We start from the raw sequence: 21,810 nt of genomic DNA, 5'->3' as shown, positions 1-21,810 counted from the left end.
GACAACAAATACCACCGCAAGGCAGACTCCACAGTGATGTACTGTCAACCACTAAACACAACTAACTTAAACCATGATCCAATCTGCAGTAGTAGTTGTCATGGCTAGATGTCAAAGTGTAATGTCGTGCGGTCGGCAGGAAAGAACTAACAACCAAGTCTGAACAGACTTTATTATAATTAAAACAAAAATGCCTTCTTGGCATGCATTAATCTTCAAACTCTAGAACAAGGAAACCCCACAATTCTTGTGGTGGCGAAACCAGATGAGAGTACAAGGCAATGAAAGAGAATAATGACCAAAATCTACTCTACCAACTACAAAGATACAACGTACTACAGAATGCTATGGCGAGTGACTACTATGCTACAGCCAGCGTAAGTACTGGCCAGAACTGTCCGTGGTAAGTACACACTGCCGGTCTGATTCCTCCTAGCGTGCTTATAACGCCGATTCAGCGGAGTGCTACATGTAGTCTCATGAGTTCCAATTGGTGGAACACTATCACAGATCTTTTCGCTAAGTAGTTCAGTGTTTAGTCGGAAAACCTGTTATTGTTTACATCCACTGGCGATGTTTCAATCTGAGCTATTGAAGAGAGGTCGGCAGCCAATCTTGATTGTCTATTGTGCAGGCCCTCTAACTGATAAGGGGCCTCTACGACACAGAGATTGCTGGAACTCTCGCATTTACAGTGCAGCCTTTTCCGGAGGTCCACATGGAGTGCCCAGGCCAGATGTAACACACTGGCAGTTATCACTCTGGACACATGTCTCAGTGATTGTGTTCAGTCTACAGCTGAGCTTGACCCACCAGAGAGGACTGTCAGTTGTGGAGGCCAGCCAGGATGACTGGTGTGATTGGAATTTGGATGTTATCAATCAGTCCAGCAATCAGTCTTCTCAAAATTCCACATAAAAATTCGAGAATACTCACAACACATGCAAACACGGAGGCTGCCCAATACATACTGAGTAGTAGCTCATTGTCCACCCAACCAGAGGGCGACATGGATGAGTCAGCTGCATTCCCATTCCCCACCTAACTGCTTCAGAGACTCAGTGAAGGGCCCACCTTAAGCCGAAAATGTCAATGCATTCCGCTCACCAGCTAGTCTGCCATTCATCTGCTCCCCATCCAGAATCGCCCTGGGAAACCAGCCAATTATTCATCAGTGCAAAACTCTTTAGATGTTTTAAACCCTAACAAACACTGTATACAGTGTACACCTCTGTACTCAGTACCAATCGTAACCATTGGATGTCCACTAAGAAATACCTTGCATGACAGTTACTACATGGTTTTTAACAAAATTCTGCTGTATATCTGCTGAGGTAATTGGGACACATGCAAATTGCCTGCTGTCTTTGATGCTTTCCTGGAAGAGAGAACCATCTGCCTCTGACTTTACATGGATCTGCATTAAAGGATGATAGAAAGTAGATGTAGTGATTGGTTGAGAGGATTTGTAATAAGGTACGATTTAACGGTAGATTGGAGATGTATTCTAGAGGGATAGTGATCTTGCTGCAGGTAATGTATCACACATTTAACCAGTTTTTCCGTTGTTCTTTCGGGGTGCATCAGTTGTGTGATACAACTTGCGCTGACTCATATGCAGTCGAGTGTTCTGTGCGTGACTTAGAGCGCCATCTGCCTGAAATTATTAACAGCAAACTTTTCCATACCTCACTCAGCAGAGGACTCCCAATGCATGCGTGATGAATCATGACCATCGATGGGAAAGCCGTTCCAGCACACTCCTATAGATGAACATAGATGTATGCCAAGTACTCTATTTCTTTGCCACATCTTGGACATAAATCGAGCCTTCATTTTCATAAGTGAAGTGATTCTAAATTAATGACAGGGGTTTGTGAGGTACCGCAGTCCATGTTTATACATTTGCTTCATAAACGTTGTGTTTTGTGGAAGAGTTCTGTTCATGGAGTTAGTGCAGCATGGTGTATAATTTCACATATCAAACACTGTTGGCATGCATTTGTGTTTATGTTCTATCAGTTCCCTGTTCGCATCACCTTCTTGGTATGTAATCCAGACACTACAACAATTCTACAGAGTTGATAGCACAAGTGATTTACTTAAAAAGTTTCACACTCATTTCATCTTGAGCTGCATCATACATAACGCAAATGTTTATTTTTCTTCTTCTTAATCGTCTGTTATTCCACCACAACAGTCTCAAATTATCAGGCTCGTATCTACTACACACTAAACTCCTCAGCACGCTAGCATCTAGACAGATCGTGTGTAATTGGGCAGGTGACATATGATGTTCTCCCAGCACGGTTGTAACATTACATATTGAAACCTGTCGCCTGCCTAATTAGGCATTCTTGTGTCAAGCAAAATGGTAAAGCAGAAGGCAGTGCTAAGGCTAACCTAACCTCCCTTGACATACATACTAAACTCTTTCCTTACAGCTGTTCCTACTACTACACAGTAACCTAACCTTACAGATAAATGTGCTAGTTACAAACAAATGGCCGCAGAGATATGCCTCTCAACAACACGTACCTTTATAAAACCAATTACCGACAAACATGAAACTAGTAGCAACACTGAACAGGGAAAAGCTTGAAATCATTCTGTATTTAAGTCAGTGGGTCTGCTAATGCTCATGATCTACAACTTCATTGCTTAGTACAGGGTCTCTATGACTGTGCATTAACCAACCGGCATTTAACACAGTAAACAGTTCTTCCTTAAACTCGGTGTGACGCAACTAAACAGAATGCAAAGGTAACTACACTGGCTATGAAGGAGCCTTTTGCATTGCTTCATTAACTAACTAGCCTAGTGCATGAGGACCCTTGAACTTTCATGGTTCGAAGAACCACACTCATTAACAAAACTACACCAGTGTGTATGAGAAATGGTAAGTATTCTTATCATTAATTATTAAGAAAATCACAACAAACTATAACTCTTTAAATAACAAATGTGCTTTCATAAGCAGTCTTTTGACCTACTCATAATTGGCTTTTCAGATGACAACACAACATTAAATTCAAGTTCAACCACTTTCTCAAAATAAGTTAGGACATTCGGAATTAAATTCATTAGTATAGCTTTCTTGTCCCGGTTTGTGATTTGGGACAATCATGGGTGTAAGGTAGACTTTTTGGCAACACCACAATTATTTTTATAAAATCAACCAGATTTCACAAATACCTGGGCCATTTACAGAATGTCAAATATAAACAATTTTGTGGAAGGTTGGAGGTATTGGTGGTGTAATTTGTAGTGGCTATTAATCTGGCGGCGATGCAGTCATAGCAATACTGTTGACCTCGCCCTGTTAGATTTATTCTTGGTGCCGGAATCATATTTATAGGGCCAAAACCATGCCATGATAATGGTATCACCAAATGCAGCATCCGGGACCCATAAAAACTGCCCTTAAGCTCTTCTGGCCTCAAAACTCCAGGAGTATGAGCCACAATGATCCGCTACTGCTAGTGGGGTGTTTACCACAGCACTGCTCAGGCCAGACTTCTTACCTGTCACAAGGGACGAGTTGCCAATTGCGCGCCAACCACACCTTTTCCACTCTACTTTACTACTTCCAGGCTACTTCCGTAGCTGCGGCGCTTCTCCACATCTTCTACATTCCACCATATGTTCCCTAACTATAGACCAAGTCATTTAAAGTACATTATGTAACAATCATTTCAGTAGTTATTTAAATACACAAGCATAATTTAAACAACATCGTTCAAAATTTCGGATAACCGCAACATGTACACATAGTCAAAGAACTGCCATGAGAGATACAACATTATACATAAGCAACACTACAAATTGAGATAAAAATATCGATACAGATACAAAATAGGACAAAAATAGGTGTTACAAGTTGATAAAATTTTCTTACGAAGTCATTGAACGCTTATCTCATTGCTCTCCTTTCTCTCATTTCCTCTTCGTTCAGCTTTTGTACGTCAGCTATTTTTAACATCTCTTGAATCTGTGGTGAAGCTCTCTTTGTTTACGTAACAGTTTTCTCACACGGTTATTAAAACAATGCGGGTCTTTATCACTCCTTAAGATGTTGCTCGGAACAGACTTGTCTAACGCATGTTGAATGATGGTTTGGCATTTTTTTCCTTTTGTGTTCGTCATTTTCGTTCTCAGTAGCGAATACTTAACATTGACTACTCATACTCTATAATTTGTATGCTGTCAGTCTTACTAAGCAAAAATATTTTCCTACCTTTCCTAACACTTTTTGTACACCCGTAGACATAGTTGATACCACAGCCATAAGTTCACTGATACCTTCGTCTTCATTAACTGATTCGATAAGTTCAGGTCTGACATGTACTAATACCTTGGAAATCGTTAAATAAAGTTTTTAGCGATGAAGACGTTCCAAAGGATTCTCTACGTGCAGAGTCTGAATTGTCGCATCACAAAAATGGGTGACAGTGGGTGGCTTCGTTAAATTTACGAATTTCAGGTCTGCTTGATGCTATGACGTATAGAGGGTCGATTCCATGAGTTGGTTCTCTAATTATCTGCTCGAAGTAATTATCGGAGAAGACATTCAGAATGGTGATGGGATAATACGTCCAAACTGATAATTATATCATTTGCGTGTCCTGAGATTTAAATGTGCGTTGACAGAAAAAAAAGTTGTTGTGTGACACAAATGAAGGCGCTAAGTGTGAGTAGGGGAGAGAGGAGAGTGTCACCCCAAAGTTGCGGGTTGCCGCCCTTTCAGGGGCAGTGTGCAGATTGGCACTCTTAAGGGCAGTGACGTCAGCTGACGACGCGAGTACGTGATGTCACGTGACGTCAGCTCGTGACGCGATTGACGTCATTCAAGATGGCGGACGTGACGTCAGCTGATGACGTGTGTACCGTTATTCAAGATGGCGATTTTTTTCGGAAAGTTTGAATTTTGGCGGGAAAACGAATTATGTGCTTCTGCAGGCGACCTGGCAGCCCCCCACCGTCCCCCCTTTCCGACTTTTTGCAACATGGCGCATGGAAAACCTCCAGTAAATCTGAATTTTTTAGAGAATTTAGTTCTAAGTCCTTACTCTCACAGCTGAGATTGCTGTCGCCAGAGTGTGCTAGTGGCGCCAATGGCGGGAAACAAGAGCTTGAGTTGTGAGTGCTTGTTGAGCTGCTGGCGAGGAAGGATCATGTTTTCGATCATCGAGATGAATGTGAAGGATAGGGCAGCTATCAATAGCTGCATGTCAGGTACCATTTGGAGGACTGTAGCCACAGTTCACTACATGAGGTATGGAAGAGTATGATAATGGTAGATATCGAAATAGATGACAGAGCAATAGAAAAACAATTAAAATCGCTCGAAAGAGGAAAGGCCGCTGGGCATGATGGGAGACCAGTTCGATTTTACACAGAGTACGCGAAGGAACTTGCCCTCCCCCCCCCCCCCCTTCTTGCAGCGGTGTACTGTAGGTCTCTAAAAGAGCGTAGCGTTGCGAAGGATTGGAAAAAGGCACATGTCCTCCCAATTTTCAAGAAGGGACGTCGAACAGATGAGCAGAACTATAGACCTATGTCTCTAACGTCGATCAGTTGTAGAATTTTGGAACACGTATTATGTTCGAGTATAAAGACTTTTCTGGAGAACCAGCATGGGTTTCGAAAAGACGATCGTGTGAAACCCAGCTCGCGCTATTCGTCCACGAGACTCAAAGGGCCAAAGACATGGGTTCTCAGGTAGATGCTGTGTTTCTTGACTTCCGCAAGGCGTTCGATACAGTTTTCCACAGTCGTTTAATGAACAAACTAAGAGAATATGGACTCAGACCAGTTGTGCGATTGGATTGAAGAGTTCCTAGATAACAGAACGCAGTATGTCATTCTCAATGAAGAAAAGTCTTCCGAAGTAACAGTGATTTCAGGTGTGCCGCAGGGGAGTGCCGTAGGACCGTTGCTATTCACAATATACCTTGTGGATAACATTGGAACTTCACTGAGGCTTTTTGTGGATGATGCTGTAGTATATAAAGAGGTTGTAACAATGGAAAATTGTACTGAAATGGAGGAGGATCTTCAACGAATTGACGCGTGGTGCAGGGAATGGCAATTGAATCTCAATGTAGACAAAATGTGCTGCGAATACATAGAAAGAAAGATCCCTTATCATTTAATTACAATATAGTAGGTCAGCAACTGGAAGCAGTTAATTCCATAAATTATCTGGGAGTAGGCATTAGGAGTGATTTAAAAAGGAATGATCAAAAAAAGTTGATGTCGGTAAAGCAGATGCCAGACTGAGATTCATTGGAAGAGTCCTAAGGAAATGCAATCCGAAAACAAAGGAAGCAGGTTACAGTACACTTGTTCGCCCACTACTTGAATATTGCTCACCAGTGTGGGATCCGTGCCAGATAGGGTTGTTAGAAGAGATAGAAAAAATCCAACGGAGAGCAGCGCGCTTCCTTACAGGATCATGTAGTAATCGCGAAGGCGTTACGGAGATGATAGACAAACTCCATTGGAAGACTCTACAGGAGAGACGCTCAGTAGCTCGGTAAGGGCTTTTGTTGAAGTTTCGAGAACATACCATCAGCGAGGAGTCAAGCAGCATATTGCTCCCTCCTACGTATATCTAGCGAAGAGACCATGAGGATAAAATCAGAGATTAGAGCCCACACAGAGGCATACCGTTAATCTTTCTTTCCACGAACAATACAAGACTAAATAGAAGGGAGAACCGATAGAGGTACTCAAGGTACCCTCCGCCACACACCGTCAGGTGACTTGCGGAGTATGGATGTAGATGTAGATGTAGAAGGGTGTAGAAGAAAGAAGCAGAAGAATTCAGTTCAGCAGATTGCGACAGTGCAGAGGGATGGAGCCAAGATGCATGTCGTGACCGATTCACGCTCTTGCACATGCGCAACTGTCGGGATATCCAACATGAAACATTCACTCTCCCAAATGGACAGTTGAGGTCAATTGACTTCAGTGGAAGCATATTCGAATACACAATATATACCATTGAAGAGCAGCTGTCCGTTCCCATCCTTGAGGCTGATCAGGATGTATTCTATCGAGGAGCTATTGGTGTCTGACTGGGAGGAGTTTAGCAGCCATGTTGCTTGTAAGCATACAGCGAACAACTGTCCTCATAGCCTCCTACATGTAGAATGGAAGTGAGCATTAATTCTTGAACATATGAAGAGGAAGAATACAGTCCTGAAAATAAATGTTTTGCATCGAGATGCATTAAAGATGCACTACACAACTCACGCAAACATCTGTCTCTGTTGGAACTGTCTGTCATTTCTAAAAGCTCCCACCCCACAAGGGACAACTGCCTCTGATCCAGCATGCTGAGAAACTGCGCTAGAGGATCCTGCATTGTACTGGTTTCCATCGTATGCACCTTCCATTGAGCAATGCAGAAGAGACATTCCAGCTTCAGTGCAAGATCAGATGGGTAACCGCGCTGGTGTTGGTGTTGTGGATGAGATGATACAAACCTCCAGTGCACCACCACATTCACTATTGGCCTCGTGGTATGTGTTAACGGTTAGCGATTCAAAACGTCTTCATGTAGGAATTGAAGTTTCACAAGTTTTCTAACAGCGTCAGTGCTCTAAAATGTGCCGAGAAAATATTAAAGTGCGGTTTTCGACTACGAGTGGAATGAATTCTGTCACGCAAAAACATACATCAAGAAGCATATGACTACAGAATATGTTCCGTCCCACTGCTACCAGGACATCTACTGTGGCGGTCTAACAGGTAAATCGTGAATAAACAAATGTATTCATAATCTCAAATTTGTATTTGAGTTATTTCTCTAGACAAAATGATCCTACATAGAAATTTCACGCATGTTTACACACGTAAATGCATGTTTACAAACGTTTACGCTCGCATTTTGTGACAAAATGATCCTACATAAAATGCTCTTGCACGCCAGTACCTAAAACAGAAGGTATCATGCAGGCTGGGTGAAACAACCTCGTCACAAGCACTTTGTTTCAGGTGACTGGTCTTGAGATGATGAAGATCCTGCTTGGAAAAAAATTTCGCAATGTCACTTCAAACTTACGTAAATATCCTAATTACGTGATTAATCACAAATATCGGTCCTAATTACACAACTATATACATATCACTGCACAAGGAAAGCCTAAAATCGCAAAAGGTGACTATAACATACATCTGGTTTTATCCTGCTGGGAAAAAATTATACCACTCCAAACTTACGCAGATATCGATCCTAATTACAGAATTAGTCCCAAAGATCGGTCCTAATTACCCAACTATTTGCATAGCGCTTCACAAGGACGACAATACTCTACAAAAACTGACAACTGGTGTTATCCTACTGGAGAAAAAAATCTCGCAATACAACTCGAAACCAGCGACAGAAAGACTCAAACTCTACCTTACACCTGTAAGCTAGGGGAGAAAAGTCTAGGGTGTAAGGTACAATCTTTATTCTTTTTGGTTGGAAATACGTTCAACTGACTAGATGCTGGTGTTGGACAGAGAGGAGTTTAATAAAAAGTGTATTACCTGTAAGCATATAGCATTTACTCCTGTTTGACTTCAAAGTTCACTACACACGCCTACTGAAAATCACCATACAACCCAGCTAACCGAAACCAGAAACACTCTATCACAGGTGATGGAAAAAATGTCTCACAGTTATAATTACAATTCGAAATTTTCGCAAAAAAAACAGCACTCATATTGAACCTGTCATAAAGCATCACAAGTACTGGGGGAAATTGTCGTCCTTGTAAAATCACAAACTACCGAAAATCAACCTACAGGATGGAGATACTCAGCCAAAAGTCTCGCGGTCGTGCCGACCGCCGCCTGCAATACAGTAACCGGTATAGATATATCAGGATGGCTTTCTCCAAATGCATCTTCATCGTCTAAAGTATAGTGATACAGCCATCCCCTAATGGCAAGGATAAGTCACTGTGATAGAACAGACAGGTCTCCTAACGCCTCTCGTTCTGAGATGGAAAGCACTTTTGTTCATCACCACGTAGAACGCTCCAGCACGGACCTGATGAGAGCTGCAGTATCATGGAGAACTCACCCGTCATTGTGCGAGGGATTATTTAATATCATCCTCGGCTCCTATAAAAAATGGCTCTAAGCACTATGGGACTTAACAACTGAGGTCATCAGTCCCCTAGACTTAGAACTATTTAAACCTAACTAACCTAAGGACATCAAACACATCCATGCCTGAGGCACAATTCGAACCTGCAAGTGTAGCGGCAACGCGGTTCCGGACTGAAGCGCCCAGAACCGCTCGGCCAGAGTGTCCGGCTCCTATGATAAAGCAACTATTATCAAAAGGGGGCAAAACATTCTCCTCGATAATAAATGTTCTCTTTCCCCGAAAATAGACAAATCCAATTTCATTTAGCTTTATGAGCAAAATCGGTATAGTTTATGTTCGATTGAAAAACTTGTCACGTCTGCGAAGACATTTACGTGGAAACTCGAAAAAGAAAATAGAAGTAACCGATATTTCCACTCACGAATACCGATGTTGGTGATGTATCAGATTCCAAATCACTCCTATAATTTACAAAGTCAAATAAAGATTTTCTCATATCTATAGAACCGGCAAATGTATCTTCCACCTGCTAGATGCACACGCCACAATCGGTCTTCTCTCAACTAAATGAAGAACTCAAATGCAAAGGAGCAGTCAATGGAATGATTTACATGGAAGGGAATAATGGCCCGCCGCAAACACGCGTCCATATTGAATCTTGTCAAATTTCCACATGATCACCAAAGCTTTCCAAAACTATTAGTTTGCTATTCAGCCATCTGGAGGACTACACAGTTAAGTCAACTACATTCCTGCATTGCATCAGCTCTCTCCATCCAGACGGTCTCTGCTGTTAGCAGGAAACGTGAATCATTCCCACCACAGGCCATGCATAATCATCCTACGAAATCGGTCACATATATACACTCCTGGAAATTGAAATAAGAACACCGTGAATTCATTGTCCCAGGAAGGGGAAACTTTATTGACACATTCCTGGAGTCAGATACATCACATTATCACACTGACACATGTGTATATCCACATTTCGCAGCAATGCAGGCTGCTATTCTATCATGGAGACGATCGTAGAGATGCTGGATGTAGTCCTGTGGAACGGCTTGCCATGCCATTTCCACCTGGCGCCTCAGTTGGACCAGCGTTCGTGCTGGACGTGCAGACCGCGTGAGATGACGCTTCATCCAGTCCCAAACATGCTCAATGGGGGACAGATCCGGAGATCTTGCTGGCCAGGGTAGTTGACTTACACCTTCTAGAGCACGTTGGGTGGCACGGGATACATGCGGACGTGCATTGTCCTGTTGGAACAGCCAGTTCCGTTGCCGGTCTAGGAATGGTAGAACGATGGGTTCGATGACGGTTTGTATGTACCGTGCACTATTCAGTGTCCCCTCGACGATCACCAGAGGTGTACGGCCAGTGTAGGAGATAGCTCCCCACACCATGATGCCGGGTGTTGGCCCTGTGTGCCTCGGTCGTATGCAGTCCTGATTGTGGCGCTCACCTGCACGGCGCCAAACACGCATACGACCATCATTGGCACCAAGGCAGAAGCGACTCTCATCGCTGAAGACGACACGTCTCCATTCGTCCCTCCATTGACGCCTGTCGCGACACCACTGGAGGCGGGCTGCACGATGTTGGGGCGTGAGCGGAAGACGGCCTAACGGTGTGCGGGACCGTAGCCCAGCTTCATGAAGACGGTTGCGAATGGTCCTCGCCGATACCCCAGGAGCAACAGTGTCCCTAATTTGCTGGGAAGTGGCGGTGCGGTCCCCTACGGCACTGCGTAATATCCTATGGTCTTGGGTGCATCCGTGCGTCGCTGCGGTCCGGTCCCAGGTCGACGGGCACGTGCACCTTCCGCCGACCACTGGCGACAACATCGATGTACTGTGGAGACCTCACGCCCCACGTGTTGAGCAATTCGGCGGTACGTCCACCCGGCCTCCCGCATGCCCACTATACGCCCTCGCTCAAAGTCCGTCAACTGCACATACGGTTCATGTCCACGCTGTCGCGGCATACTACCAGTGTTAAAGACTGCGATGGAGCTCCGTATGCCACGGGAAACTGGCTGACACTGACGGCGGCGGTGCACAAATGCTGCTCAGCTACGCCATTCGACGGCCAACACCGCGGTTCCTGGTGTGTCCGCTGTGCCGTGCGTGTGATCATTGCTTGTACAGCCCCCTCGCAGTGTCCGGAGCAAGTATGGTGGGTCTGACACACCAGTGTCAATGTGTTTTTTTCCATTTCCAGGAGTGTATTTGATCGCTATACTTACAATTAAATTTTAGGATTGTGATTTACGTTGAATGACATTCGACAATGAGCGAAGTATCGGAAATCACAGTATTCCACATCAAATTCATACCTACCTTACGAGTGGACACTGCCATTTCCTATGCACATGTCTGAACACAAACACGTACTTTATAAGCCTAATGCACAAGGCAAACCTATCACACATCCCCTAGTACTAAGTATAATACTTCGTCAATGACTGATTGCCGGCGATACGAAATAATACTGGCCGAAAATCGATGACGGGTGGACATGTCTCATAAGGTTTTTAGTGAGTGGTACCACTGTGTCATAGAAAGAGGCATAATGCCTTACAACAGCGAGATGTTATAAAACACAACCATATTACCATCACAAGCGGTCTTGGTGCATACAAGCATCCATGTTAAAAGCTACACCCGCTTTACAAATCGAGGCACAACATTATCTCTGAATGACATGGTTTTTTGTCCAGACAAATATCGTAACACTGAATATAGAAGGTTATCGCTGGAGTATGTAGTATCAGACCAACAGTGCGTTTACACGTCGCCAATGGCGCAAACCTCGTAATAAAAGTACCCAATTTAGAAAGTGATTTGGGTAAGGAAAATGGTATGAAACCGGTATTTGCAACTCCATCACCCCGCTAGATATTTCTCCAGTATTTGTTAAAGCATTCTGTCTCTATACCATGTTGGAAGTTCAGTGATATATCGACTAAGCTATAGGCGATGGTTGATTGAGATGGATCGCAAACAGTGGATGGCGTGCTGATTGAAGTAAGAAATGTACACTAGCTTTTCAGATCTCTAGTGCTATGCTATCCGCTAGAAATGCTGTCTGGGATTTGGAATCAAGTCTCCCCATTCAAGCACATACCTGCGTTGAATCTTATGGAGAAGTCCTTTATTGATTACAGGCACTAGTGAATCATATTTCTGGCGCTCTCGTATCTCGAAACGAGTCAACTTTCTTGAACCTATCTGCTATAGTAAAATTCCATCCTCGTTTTAGGTAGTCCATATGCATCTTGCAGCTTCTGCCATTTCTGCAGCTTTCTGCATGTGGTCGTTCCAGCTCAAGTCGGAACTGAGGAGGAGTCGGAGGAAGCTGTGTCTTCCACCTTCTGCATTCCAAGTAGAAACAAACTAATATGCGTTACTGCGACAGGACTGTGTTTTGACCATTCGATGGAAATGGGAACTGCGAGAAGGACAAGGATTTTTGCTACTGCACTGTGTAACGTCCCCAAACTACATACAAGTACTACAGATCCACGTCCATTCACATCTATCTTCCCAACATGCTATCTTCGTCATTCTGTACCATCCAGCAGGGAAAAATTACGAACTATAAAAGCTCCACTAACTTCATCCGATAGAGAACTCGATAAGACTTTTACTGCATTTCTCTCATCCCATATATCAATAACAAATACCGCATGCATGCAGGCATCGAGCACATGTGACGATCCTATTAAATATAAAGGTATTGATCAACGGCACAGACCAGTTTAAAATTTCATCACCTGAACTGTAGGAGGATGATCGTATCCTGCGGACTGTACTGTAAGTCGCAAGACACGCTCCCTCTGACCCTGTGTCGCTGTTTGAAACATCTTTCTCTTTTCTGCTCTAACACGCTTTGTACACTGCCAAACATTTTGTTTTCCCACCACGACTTAGAAGTTTGTGTCAGGTTCTAAACTCACATTAACACGCTCTGATCCACAGCCTTTCACAGAAAACTAGACGTCGCACGGTGTAAATCATGTTGTTACTGATGCTACCATAACACAACACACACATTGGATGATTTTAAATAAAAGCCAGTTACAACATTAAGAAATTGGGATAGTTTTGCAGCGTTGTGGAGAGTTTCCAAACTACAATCCCAAGGTGATTCACGACCTCTACATTTAAACTCATCTGTGTGACGGAATAGCTGACGGGTCTGCGTTCCATTTCGACTGATTCCTTATATTGTAGTCATGTATGCGATCACTGTTTCGGTGTTAGCCATCCCCAGATGTCGCCCCTCCACAAAGCTCTTTATACAACTCAAACAAGCGTTGTCAGTCAACCATTATGTGGTACCCAACGGCGTGCCAGTGGATGGATGGGATGGAAAAGAACCCGCCGATGTACTGAAATGATCACAGTTGATAGTGTGAACAATTCTAGCAATTTTACAGCAATTTCAACATCAACCTATGTTGTGACAGCATGTTTCGCAATTTCAGTATCATAGCTAAAGCACACCTTCTCCATTTTGCGAGTATCAGTCCGAATGTAGATAGATGAAGTGGTTGGCAGGAGAGCCAACCGTGTTTTTCTAAAGGAGGCCGAAATGCACGCATCTCAGCTCACGCAGGCTGGCGTGAGGTCTGGAACATGACAAGGGAGTTAGAATCGAGAAAAACGAACGTAGCTGGTGGAATACTTAACTTTAATCCATTCATGGAGAACGTCGCTCTTTATGGTACATGATTCACAATATCAATAGTACGGATACTGGCGCCTTGCTAGGTCGTAGCAAATAACGTAGCCGAAGGCTATGCTAACTATCGTCTCGGCAAATGAGAGCGTAATTTGTCAGTGAACCATCGCTAGCAAAGTCGGCTGTACAACTGGGCGAGTGCTAGGAAGTCTCTCTAGACCTGCCGTGTGGCGGCGCTAGGTCTGCAATCACTGATAGTGGCGACACACGGGTCCGACGTATACTAACGAACCGCGGCCGATTTAAAGGCTACCACCTAGCAAGTGTGGTGTCTGGCGGTGACACAACAGATGACTGTGCAGTACGTCCATTCATTGTTAATTCTCGAACGCATACACCATCGAAGTACATCAGACAGCACTCTACATTTTTCTAGCACCTCAAGCATAGTGCTTAATTTACGATCTATCTCTATACTGATGGGAGTCACAGAGCATTCTAGCAGTCTTAGGGTAAAATTAGAGACTGAAAGAGTCTCGCCTTGCAGCACTGTTACCGATTTAATCTGCAACCGATCAAATGGTTCAAATGGGTCTGAGCACTATGGGACTTATCTTCTGAGGTCATCAGTCCCCTAGAACTTAGAACTACACTAAACCTAACTAAGAACATCACACACATCCATGCCCGAGGCAGGATTCGAACCTGCAACGGTATCGTTCGCGCGGTTCCAGACTGTAGCGCCTAGAACCGCCCGGCCACTCCGGCCGGCAGCAACCGATCAGAAGTAGACCGTTACATTCCATGTGTCGTGAATGAATGGAGCTTGCCGAGTCTTTTTAGGTTCGACCAAGAATCGAACACTGACCACCTGTTTGATAACCTACTGCCCTGATCGATCGACCCCCAGTCTCGCTTTTTTCTAGATACATGTAATGACGGATAGCCAAGCTAATTATGAAAACTTAAAACTTTTATCGCTCGAACATTATTGACTTTGGAGCCCGTATTATATTAAGAAAAAGTTTGTTTCTAGGCGATATTTCGACATACACTCCTGGCAATGGAAAAAAGAACATTTTGACACCGGTGTGTCAGACTCACCATACTTGCTCCGGACACTGCGAGAGGGCTGTACAAGCAATGATCACACGCACGGCACAGCGGACACACCAGGAACCGCGGTGTTGGCCGTCGAATGGCGCTAGCTGCGCAGCATTTGTGCACCGCCGCCGTCAGTGTCAGCCAGTTTGCCGTGGCATACGGAGCTCCATCGCAGTCTTTAACACTGGTAGCATGCCGCGACAGCGTGGACGTGTACCGTATGTGCAGTTGACGGACTTTGAGCGAGGGCGTATAGTGGGCATGCGGGAGGCCGGGTGGACGTACCGCCGAATTGCTCAACACGTGGGGCGTGAGGTCTCCACAGCACATCGATGTTGTCGCCAGTGGTCGGCGGAAGGTGCACGTGCCCGTCGACCTGGGACCGGACCGCAGCGACGCATGGATTCATGCCAAGACCGTAGGATCCTACGCAGTGCCTTAGGGGACCGCACCGCCACTTCCCAGCAAATTAGGGACACTGTTGCTCCTGGGGTATCGGCGAGGACCATTCGCAACCGTTTCCATGAAGCTGGGCTACGGTCCCGCTCACCGTTAGGCCGTCTTCCGCTCACGACCCAACATCGTGCAGCCCGCCTTCAGTGGTGTCGCGACAGGCGTGAATGGAGGGACGAATGGAGACGTGTCGTCTTCAGCGATGAGAGTCGCTTCTGCCTTGGTGCCAATGATGGTCGTATGCGTGTTTTGCGCCGTGCAGGTGAGCGCCACAATCAGGACTGCATACGACCGAGGCACACAGGGCCAACACCCGGCATCATGGTGTGGGGAGCGATCTCCTACACTGGCCGTACACCTCTGGTGATCGTCGAGGGGACACTGAATAGTGCACGGTACATACAAACCGTCATCGAACCCATCGTTCTACCATTCCTAGACCGGCAACGGAACTGGCTGTTCCAACAGGACAATGCACGTCCGCATGTATCCCGTGCCACCCAACGTGCTCTAGAAGGTGTAAGTCAACTACCCTGGCCAGCAAGATCTCCGGATCTGTCCCCCATTGAGCATGTTTGGGACTGGATGAAGCGTCGTCTCACGCGGTCTGCACGTCCAGCACGAACGCTGGTCCAACTGAGGCGCCAGGTGGAAATGGCATGGCAAGCCGTTCCACAGGACTACATCCAGCATCTCTACGATCGTCTCCATGGGAGAATAGCAGCCTGCATTGCTGCGAAAGGTGGATATACACTGTACTAGTGCCGACATTGTGCATGCTCTGTTGCCTGTGTCTATGTGCCTGTGGTTCTGTCAGTGTGATCATGTGATGTATCTGACCCCAGGAATGTGTCAATAAAGTTTCCCCTTCCTGGGACAATGAATTCACGGTGTTCTTATTTCAATTTCCAGGAGTGTATATCACTGAAAATACAATTTTCCGTCATCAACTAGGAGCTCGAGTTTTTTCCTAACCCTAGGGAGTGTCTAGCAAAATTCCGAAAGATGGTGTCTTTACTTTCAATGAAAAACGTCTTTTCATAATTTGATCAAAATAAGTGACCCACGTGTCAGACTCTTTCCTTGAGTGTCCCGTAGACCATCGTAGGTTCCCATTCGGAAGTGGTGGCTAACACACTGTGATGCTTTTGACTAGCAGTGAGCAATATTTATACGGGCTTGGCCCGTCGTTGCTTTGCTACAGAATCGGTTTCTATCACGTAAGCCACAACAGACGCGAAGCAGTCAAGTCATCCGTGCTACAGCGGCTCTGCCTTTCTGCTGCGTCAGTGCACTTCTGCCTCTGACCTCTATAGTTGGCTATAACATGTGGTATCTGTGTCGGAGCCTTGTGTATAGTACTTGCCATATCAGCGAGTAGAACACGATGTAACTACATCTGGTCGGCTCATGTGTTAGCCAGGGCAGCATCGTGATATTACTCAGTCAGGTGAAGAAATAATTGTAGCGCTGTGGCACATTGTGATTCGCACATTTGATCTGGGTCTCTGTTAATCAGTGCACGAATGTTGAATCCACTATTATACTCCCACTTCGTCAAATAATTTCAAAGCCCAACACTTTCTGCGTAAAATCACTCTTTATAGCATGAAATCATCCAAAGTCCAGTAACGGCCGGAAATTTTCAGTCCAATCTCAGCTAAAATATTTCTAAGTTTCACATCCTAGCAACAAATCTTCAACAGTGTTGCAGTTACGTTACTGATATCCGAACACTTCTCGCTTACACATATCTTGCTGTTGCTGGTTAGCAAGAGACTACCCGCTTCACTCATTAGCAGAGGCTGAGCAGTGGCTAGCACACTGGACTCCCGTTCCGGGGGAGACTGTTCGAAACAGCGTCCAGCCATGTAGATTTAGCTTTGCCATGATTTCCCCGAATCGCTTCAGGCAAATGTGGGGATGGTCTCTTTGAAAGAGCACGGCCGATTTCCTTCCTCATACTTGACACAACCAGAGCTTATGCTCCATCTCTAATGACCTCTATGTCAACGGGACGTTAAACCCAATCATGCTTTCCTCCTTTACTCAATAGCACAGGATTTCCACCAGCTCTGTCTATCAAAGGACTCATTCTAGGGTGCAAACTCCGCTTTTCCCTTTTTTTTGTGTTTTAACTTCGATGCCCGTTTTTCCAAGCCATGGTAATCTGATTTTGAATTCTCATTTTAAGGTTATTCACGCAAGAGCTACACATTTCATTTGGTCTGTCTTCACAGAAAGCATACTGCTTTGTGTTTATAAATTTTATTTATGTATCAATTATCCCACAGTCTTTAAAATACACTACTGGCCATTAACGTTGCTACACCACAAAGATGGCGTGCTACACACGCGAAACACAGGAAGAAGATGCAGTGATGTGCAACTTATTAGCTTTTCATAGCATTCACACAAGGTAGTGGCACATACAACGTGCTGACACGACGAAAGTTTCCAAACGATTTCTCGTACACGAACAGCTGTTGACCGGCGTTGCCTGGTGAAACGTTGTTGTGATGCCTCGTGTAAGCAGGAGAAATGCGTAACATCACGTTTCCGACTTTGATAAAGGTCGGATTGTAGCCTATCGCGATTGCGGTTTATCGTATCGCGACATTGCTCCTTGAGTTGGTCGAGATCCAATGGCTGTTAGCAGAATATGGATTCGGTGGGTTCAGGAGGGTAATACGGAACAAAGTGCTGGATCCCAACGGCCTCGTATCACTAACAGTCGAGATGACAGGATTCTTATCCGCATGGCTGTAACGGATCGTGCAGCCACGTCTCGATCCCTTAGTCAACAGATGGGGACGTTTGCAAGACAACAACCATCTGCACGAACAGTTCGACGACGTTTACAGCAGCATGGACTATCAGCTCGGAGACCATGGCTGCGGTTACCCTTGACGCTGCATCACAGACAGTTGATCCTGCGATGGTGTACTCAACAACGAACCTGGGTGCACGAATGGCAAAACGTCATTTTTTCGGATGAATCCAATTTCTGTTTACAGCATCATAATGGTCGCATCCGTGTTTGGCGACATCGCGGTGAACGCACACTGTAAGCGTGTATTCGTCATCGCCATACTGGCGTATCACCCAGCGTAATGGTATGGGGTGCCATTGGTTACACGTCTCAGTCACCTCTTCTTCGCATCGACGGCACTTAGAACAGTGGACGTTACACTTCACGTGTGTTACGACCCGTGGTTCTACCCTTCATTCGATCCCTGTGAAACCCTACATTTCAGCAGGATAATGGACGACCGCACGTTGCAGGTCCTGTACGGGCCTTTTTGGATACAGAAAATGTTCGACTGCCACCCTGGCCAGCACATTCTCCAGACCTCTCACCAACTGAAAACGTCTGGTCAATGGTGGCCGAGCAAGTGGCTCGTCACAACACGCCAGTCACTTCTCTTGATGAACTGTGGTATCGTGTTCAAGCTGCATGGGTAGCTGTACCTGGACACGCCATCCAAGTGCTATGGGAGTCAATGCCCAGGCGTATCAAGGCCGTTATTATGGCCAGAGATGGTTGTTCTGGATACTGAATTCTCAGGATGTATGCATCTAAATTGCGTGAAAATGTAATCATATGTCCTCGTATTACATATTTGTCCAGTGTATACCCGTTTATCATCTGCATTTCTTCTTGGTGTAGCAATTGTAATGGCCAGTAGTGTACTAATAGCACTCTTATCAGCAAATAAAATCACGCAAAGATGACTTTCTTAAAATTAGAACAAAGCTATTACATTTTCACCCACTAAGAAAGGGTTGATACCAGCTTTTATGTGGTTGTTGTTATTGAGAACAGGTTCTGTTTTAAGAGTTGACTAGTGCGATCGCATTTCTTGATACGGCTCAAAGTCCACTTTCGAGTCTGACTAAGGTGTACCAGAGGCTGTGGATCAACTTCCTCAAGCTGCAGCGGGCTTCTTACTTGTATCTGCCATACACGACATTTTTCTACAATTATGTGCAAAATACAGAAAAATTCTAATAATATATGAATTTATATTGACTGTTTTGACGTAAGGTTAGGGTTGTACTGCCATAGAGTTCACGGTCTTACCTGCAACGATGGAGCGAATGTTGCGAGGAAGTTCCTTGTTCTGATGTCGCTTGATGATCGAAAAGTTTGGTAGGAAGAGAATGAGTTTAGGCAAGGGAGAAATATGATGGAAATGATTAATCTGTGTGTCCAAATCAGATATTACGTACCCGCAATGTATGTTGAGTAACGTGTATGACCAGGGCTATTGCTGATAAAAACTAAACTTACCAGAAAGTTCTTTCGCAGTACAACAAATGTTATGATTTCCCTGTGTTTCTTAACAGAGCGCTACCACTTGTATGTGAACGATATTTTCGTTCTTATTCCAGAGCTATGGGCAGTGGTAAACAACGCAGGGACCAGCGACGTGGGCGAAGTGGACGTCACGCCGCTGGAGAAATTCCAGCAGGTGCTGGACGTAAACACGATTGGCGCCATAAGGGTCTCCAAGGCGTTCCTGCCGCTCCTCAAGAAGTCTAAGGGCCGCCTCATTAACATTACCAGCCCTTTAGGTAAGTAGGGTAATTGAATATGTATTGGGGCACTTTGACTCAGCACCAGTAAAAACAGAAAGACGTTAACAAATATAGGTACAGAAAGGTACTGCTGAGAAAGGAGGTTGTTCACTGCAGAAAGTTTAATTAGGATGAGATGGTATCTTTTGCCAAGTGATGTTTTCAGTTTCTGTGAGCGTTTCCAGAAAGACCAGTTTTACATGGTATAATGTGAAGTTGAGGCTTCATACAAGAGCACGTAATTGGCGGCTGTAGTGAATAAACACAGCAGCCGATGAAATACATAAATTGAACGAGACACTTTTTTTTTATAGCAAGTGATTACAACAGCACAAGAAGAACAAGCAAGGAAGTCTGACATTCACTTCAGACACGGTTGTTGAGAGGGCCGTTAGCGGTATTTAGAACCTAGTGTCTCGTCGATGATGAGGTCATGTGTGACGGAATACAGTCACGGATTGTGAAAGAATTGAGAACGAAACCGGCAGTGTTCTTTCCAAAGGAACTGGTTGGTAGATACTCACAGACCGCACAGGATAAGGTTACGATAGTGGATGGGGCCGTAGACAGTTACTGTTTAGTTTAGTTAAGTTTTAGTTATGTCATGTTCCGTAGATCATTTCTCCGATTATATATATATATATATATATATATATATATATATATATATATATATATATATATATATATATATTCGAATCCTGCCTCGGGCATGGATGTGTGTGATGTCCTTGGGTTAGTTTATGAAGTTCTAAGTTCTAGGGGACTGATGACCACAGCAGTTAAGTCCCATAGTGCTCAGAGCCATTTGAACCATTTAATATTAATATTAATGAAATTGGAATGATTTTGAGCTAGATTTAAAACTTGATCTGCTACCTTCCAGACACTTTATGTTGTTGGGCAAATGATCAAAGATTTTTGTTGCTGAATAATGTACTCTTTTTTGAGCAACTGACAACGTCAATAACGGATAGGAAAGGTCAGTTTTCCCCGCTAGTGTTGTACGTATGAACATCACTGTTCTTCGCGAATTGAGATGGATTATTTATAACGAATTTCATTAGGGAATATATGTACTCTGATGGTGCAGTTTAAATACCTAACTCCTTGAACAGGTGCCTACATGACGTCCTTGGGCGAACACCACTAATTATTCTCACTGCTCTCTTTTGTGCAATCAATACTTTATGTCTAAGTGGTGAGTTACCCCAGAAAACTATTCCATAAGACATTATTGAGTGGAAGTATGCAAAGTACGTTAGGAGGCTGATCTGTTTATTACCAAGACTAGCGATTACACGAAGAGCGAAAGAAGCTGCACTTAGTTGTTCGAGAAGCTCAGTAATATTTTTAGTACAGCTCAAGTTGTCATCAATGTGAACACCTAAAAATTTGGAGAAATCTACCCTGTTAACTGAGCTCTGTTCATATGCTACATCAATGGTCAGTATGACACTATTCGGTGTACAGAACTGGATATAGTGAGTTTTTTCAAAATTAAGGGAGAGTCCATTTTCTGAGAACTACCTAATAATTCTTTGAAAGACACACTTGTTCAGTAGAGGAGATGTGTTTCACATTAGCGAAGATGAACGAATGGTCATAGCTGCTCAGGTATGCAATTTAGAGCCCACGTTTATTGAACATATTTCCTCATTTTTGTCCACACTACCACCACTGAAAGTTACCAGCCCTATACTTTTCGCAACACAAGAAATGGCACATGTATTCAACTGTCAGAGGTATCAGAACGGTTTTCCTTTATAACTTTCGGCTCGTTCGTTTCCGGTACAGGGATCCTTTCTTCAAATTAATACATTCATCGTTCTCCATCATCCTAGGAAGTCTCTAACATCATCACGGAATCTCCC

At 44.3% G+C, this 21,810-nt stretch overlaps 1 protein-coding gene across 1 annotated transcript in view; it reads left to right on the top strand.

The window, feature by feature from the left end:
- The window catches only part of LOC126335246 (estradiol 17-beta-dehydrogenase 2-like), a 59,438-nt gene extending 39,144 nt beyond the window's left edge, over nt 1-20,294 (top strand). Inside the window, exons 3-4 of the mRNA XM_049998329.1 lie at nt 19,751-19,933; nt 20,251-20,294. Coding sequence (XP_049854286.1) covers nt 19,751-19,933; nt 20,251-20,294 — 227 coding nt within the window. The remainder of the gene's footprint in view (nt 1-19,750; nt 19,934-20,250) is intronic.
- Nucleotides 20,295-21,810: the final 1,516 nt, after the last annotated feature.

Source organism: Schistocerca gregaria, chromosome 1, assembly GCF_023897955.1.
Source record: "Schistocerca gregaria isolate iqSchGreg1 chromosome 1, iqSchGreg1.2, whole genome shotgun sequence".
NCBI lineage: Eukaryota > Metazoa > Arthropoda > Insecta > Orthoptera > Acrididae > Schistocerca > Schistocerca gregaria.
The sequence above is the reverse complement of the archived record's forward strand: the minus strand, read 5'-3'. Positions and strand labels throughout refer to the sequence as shown.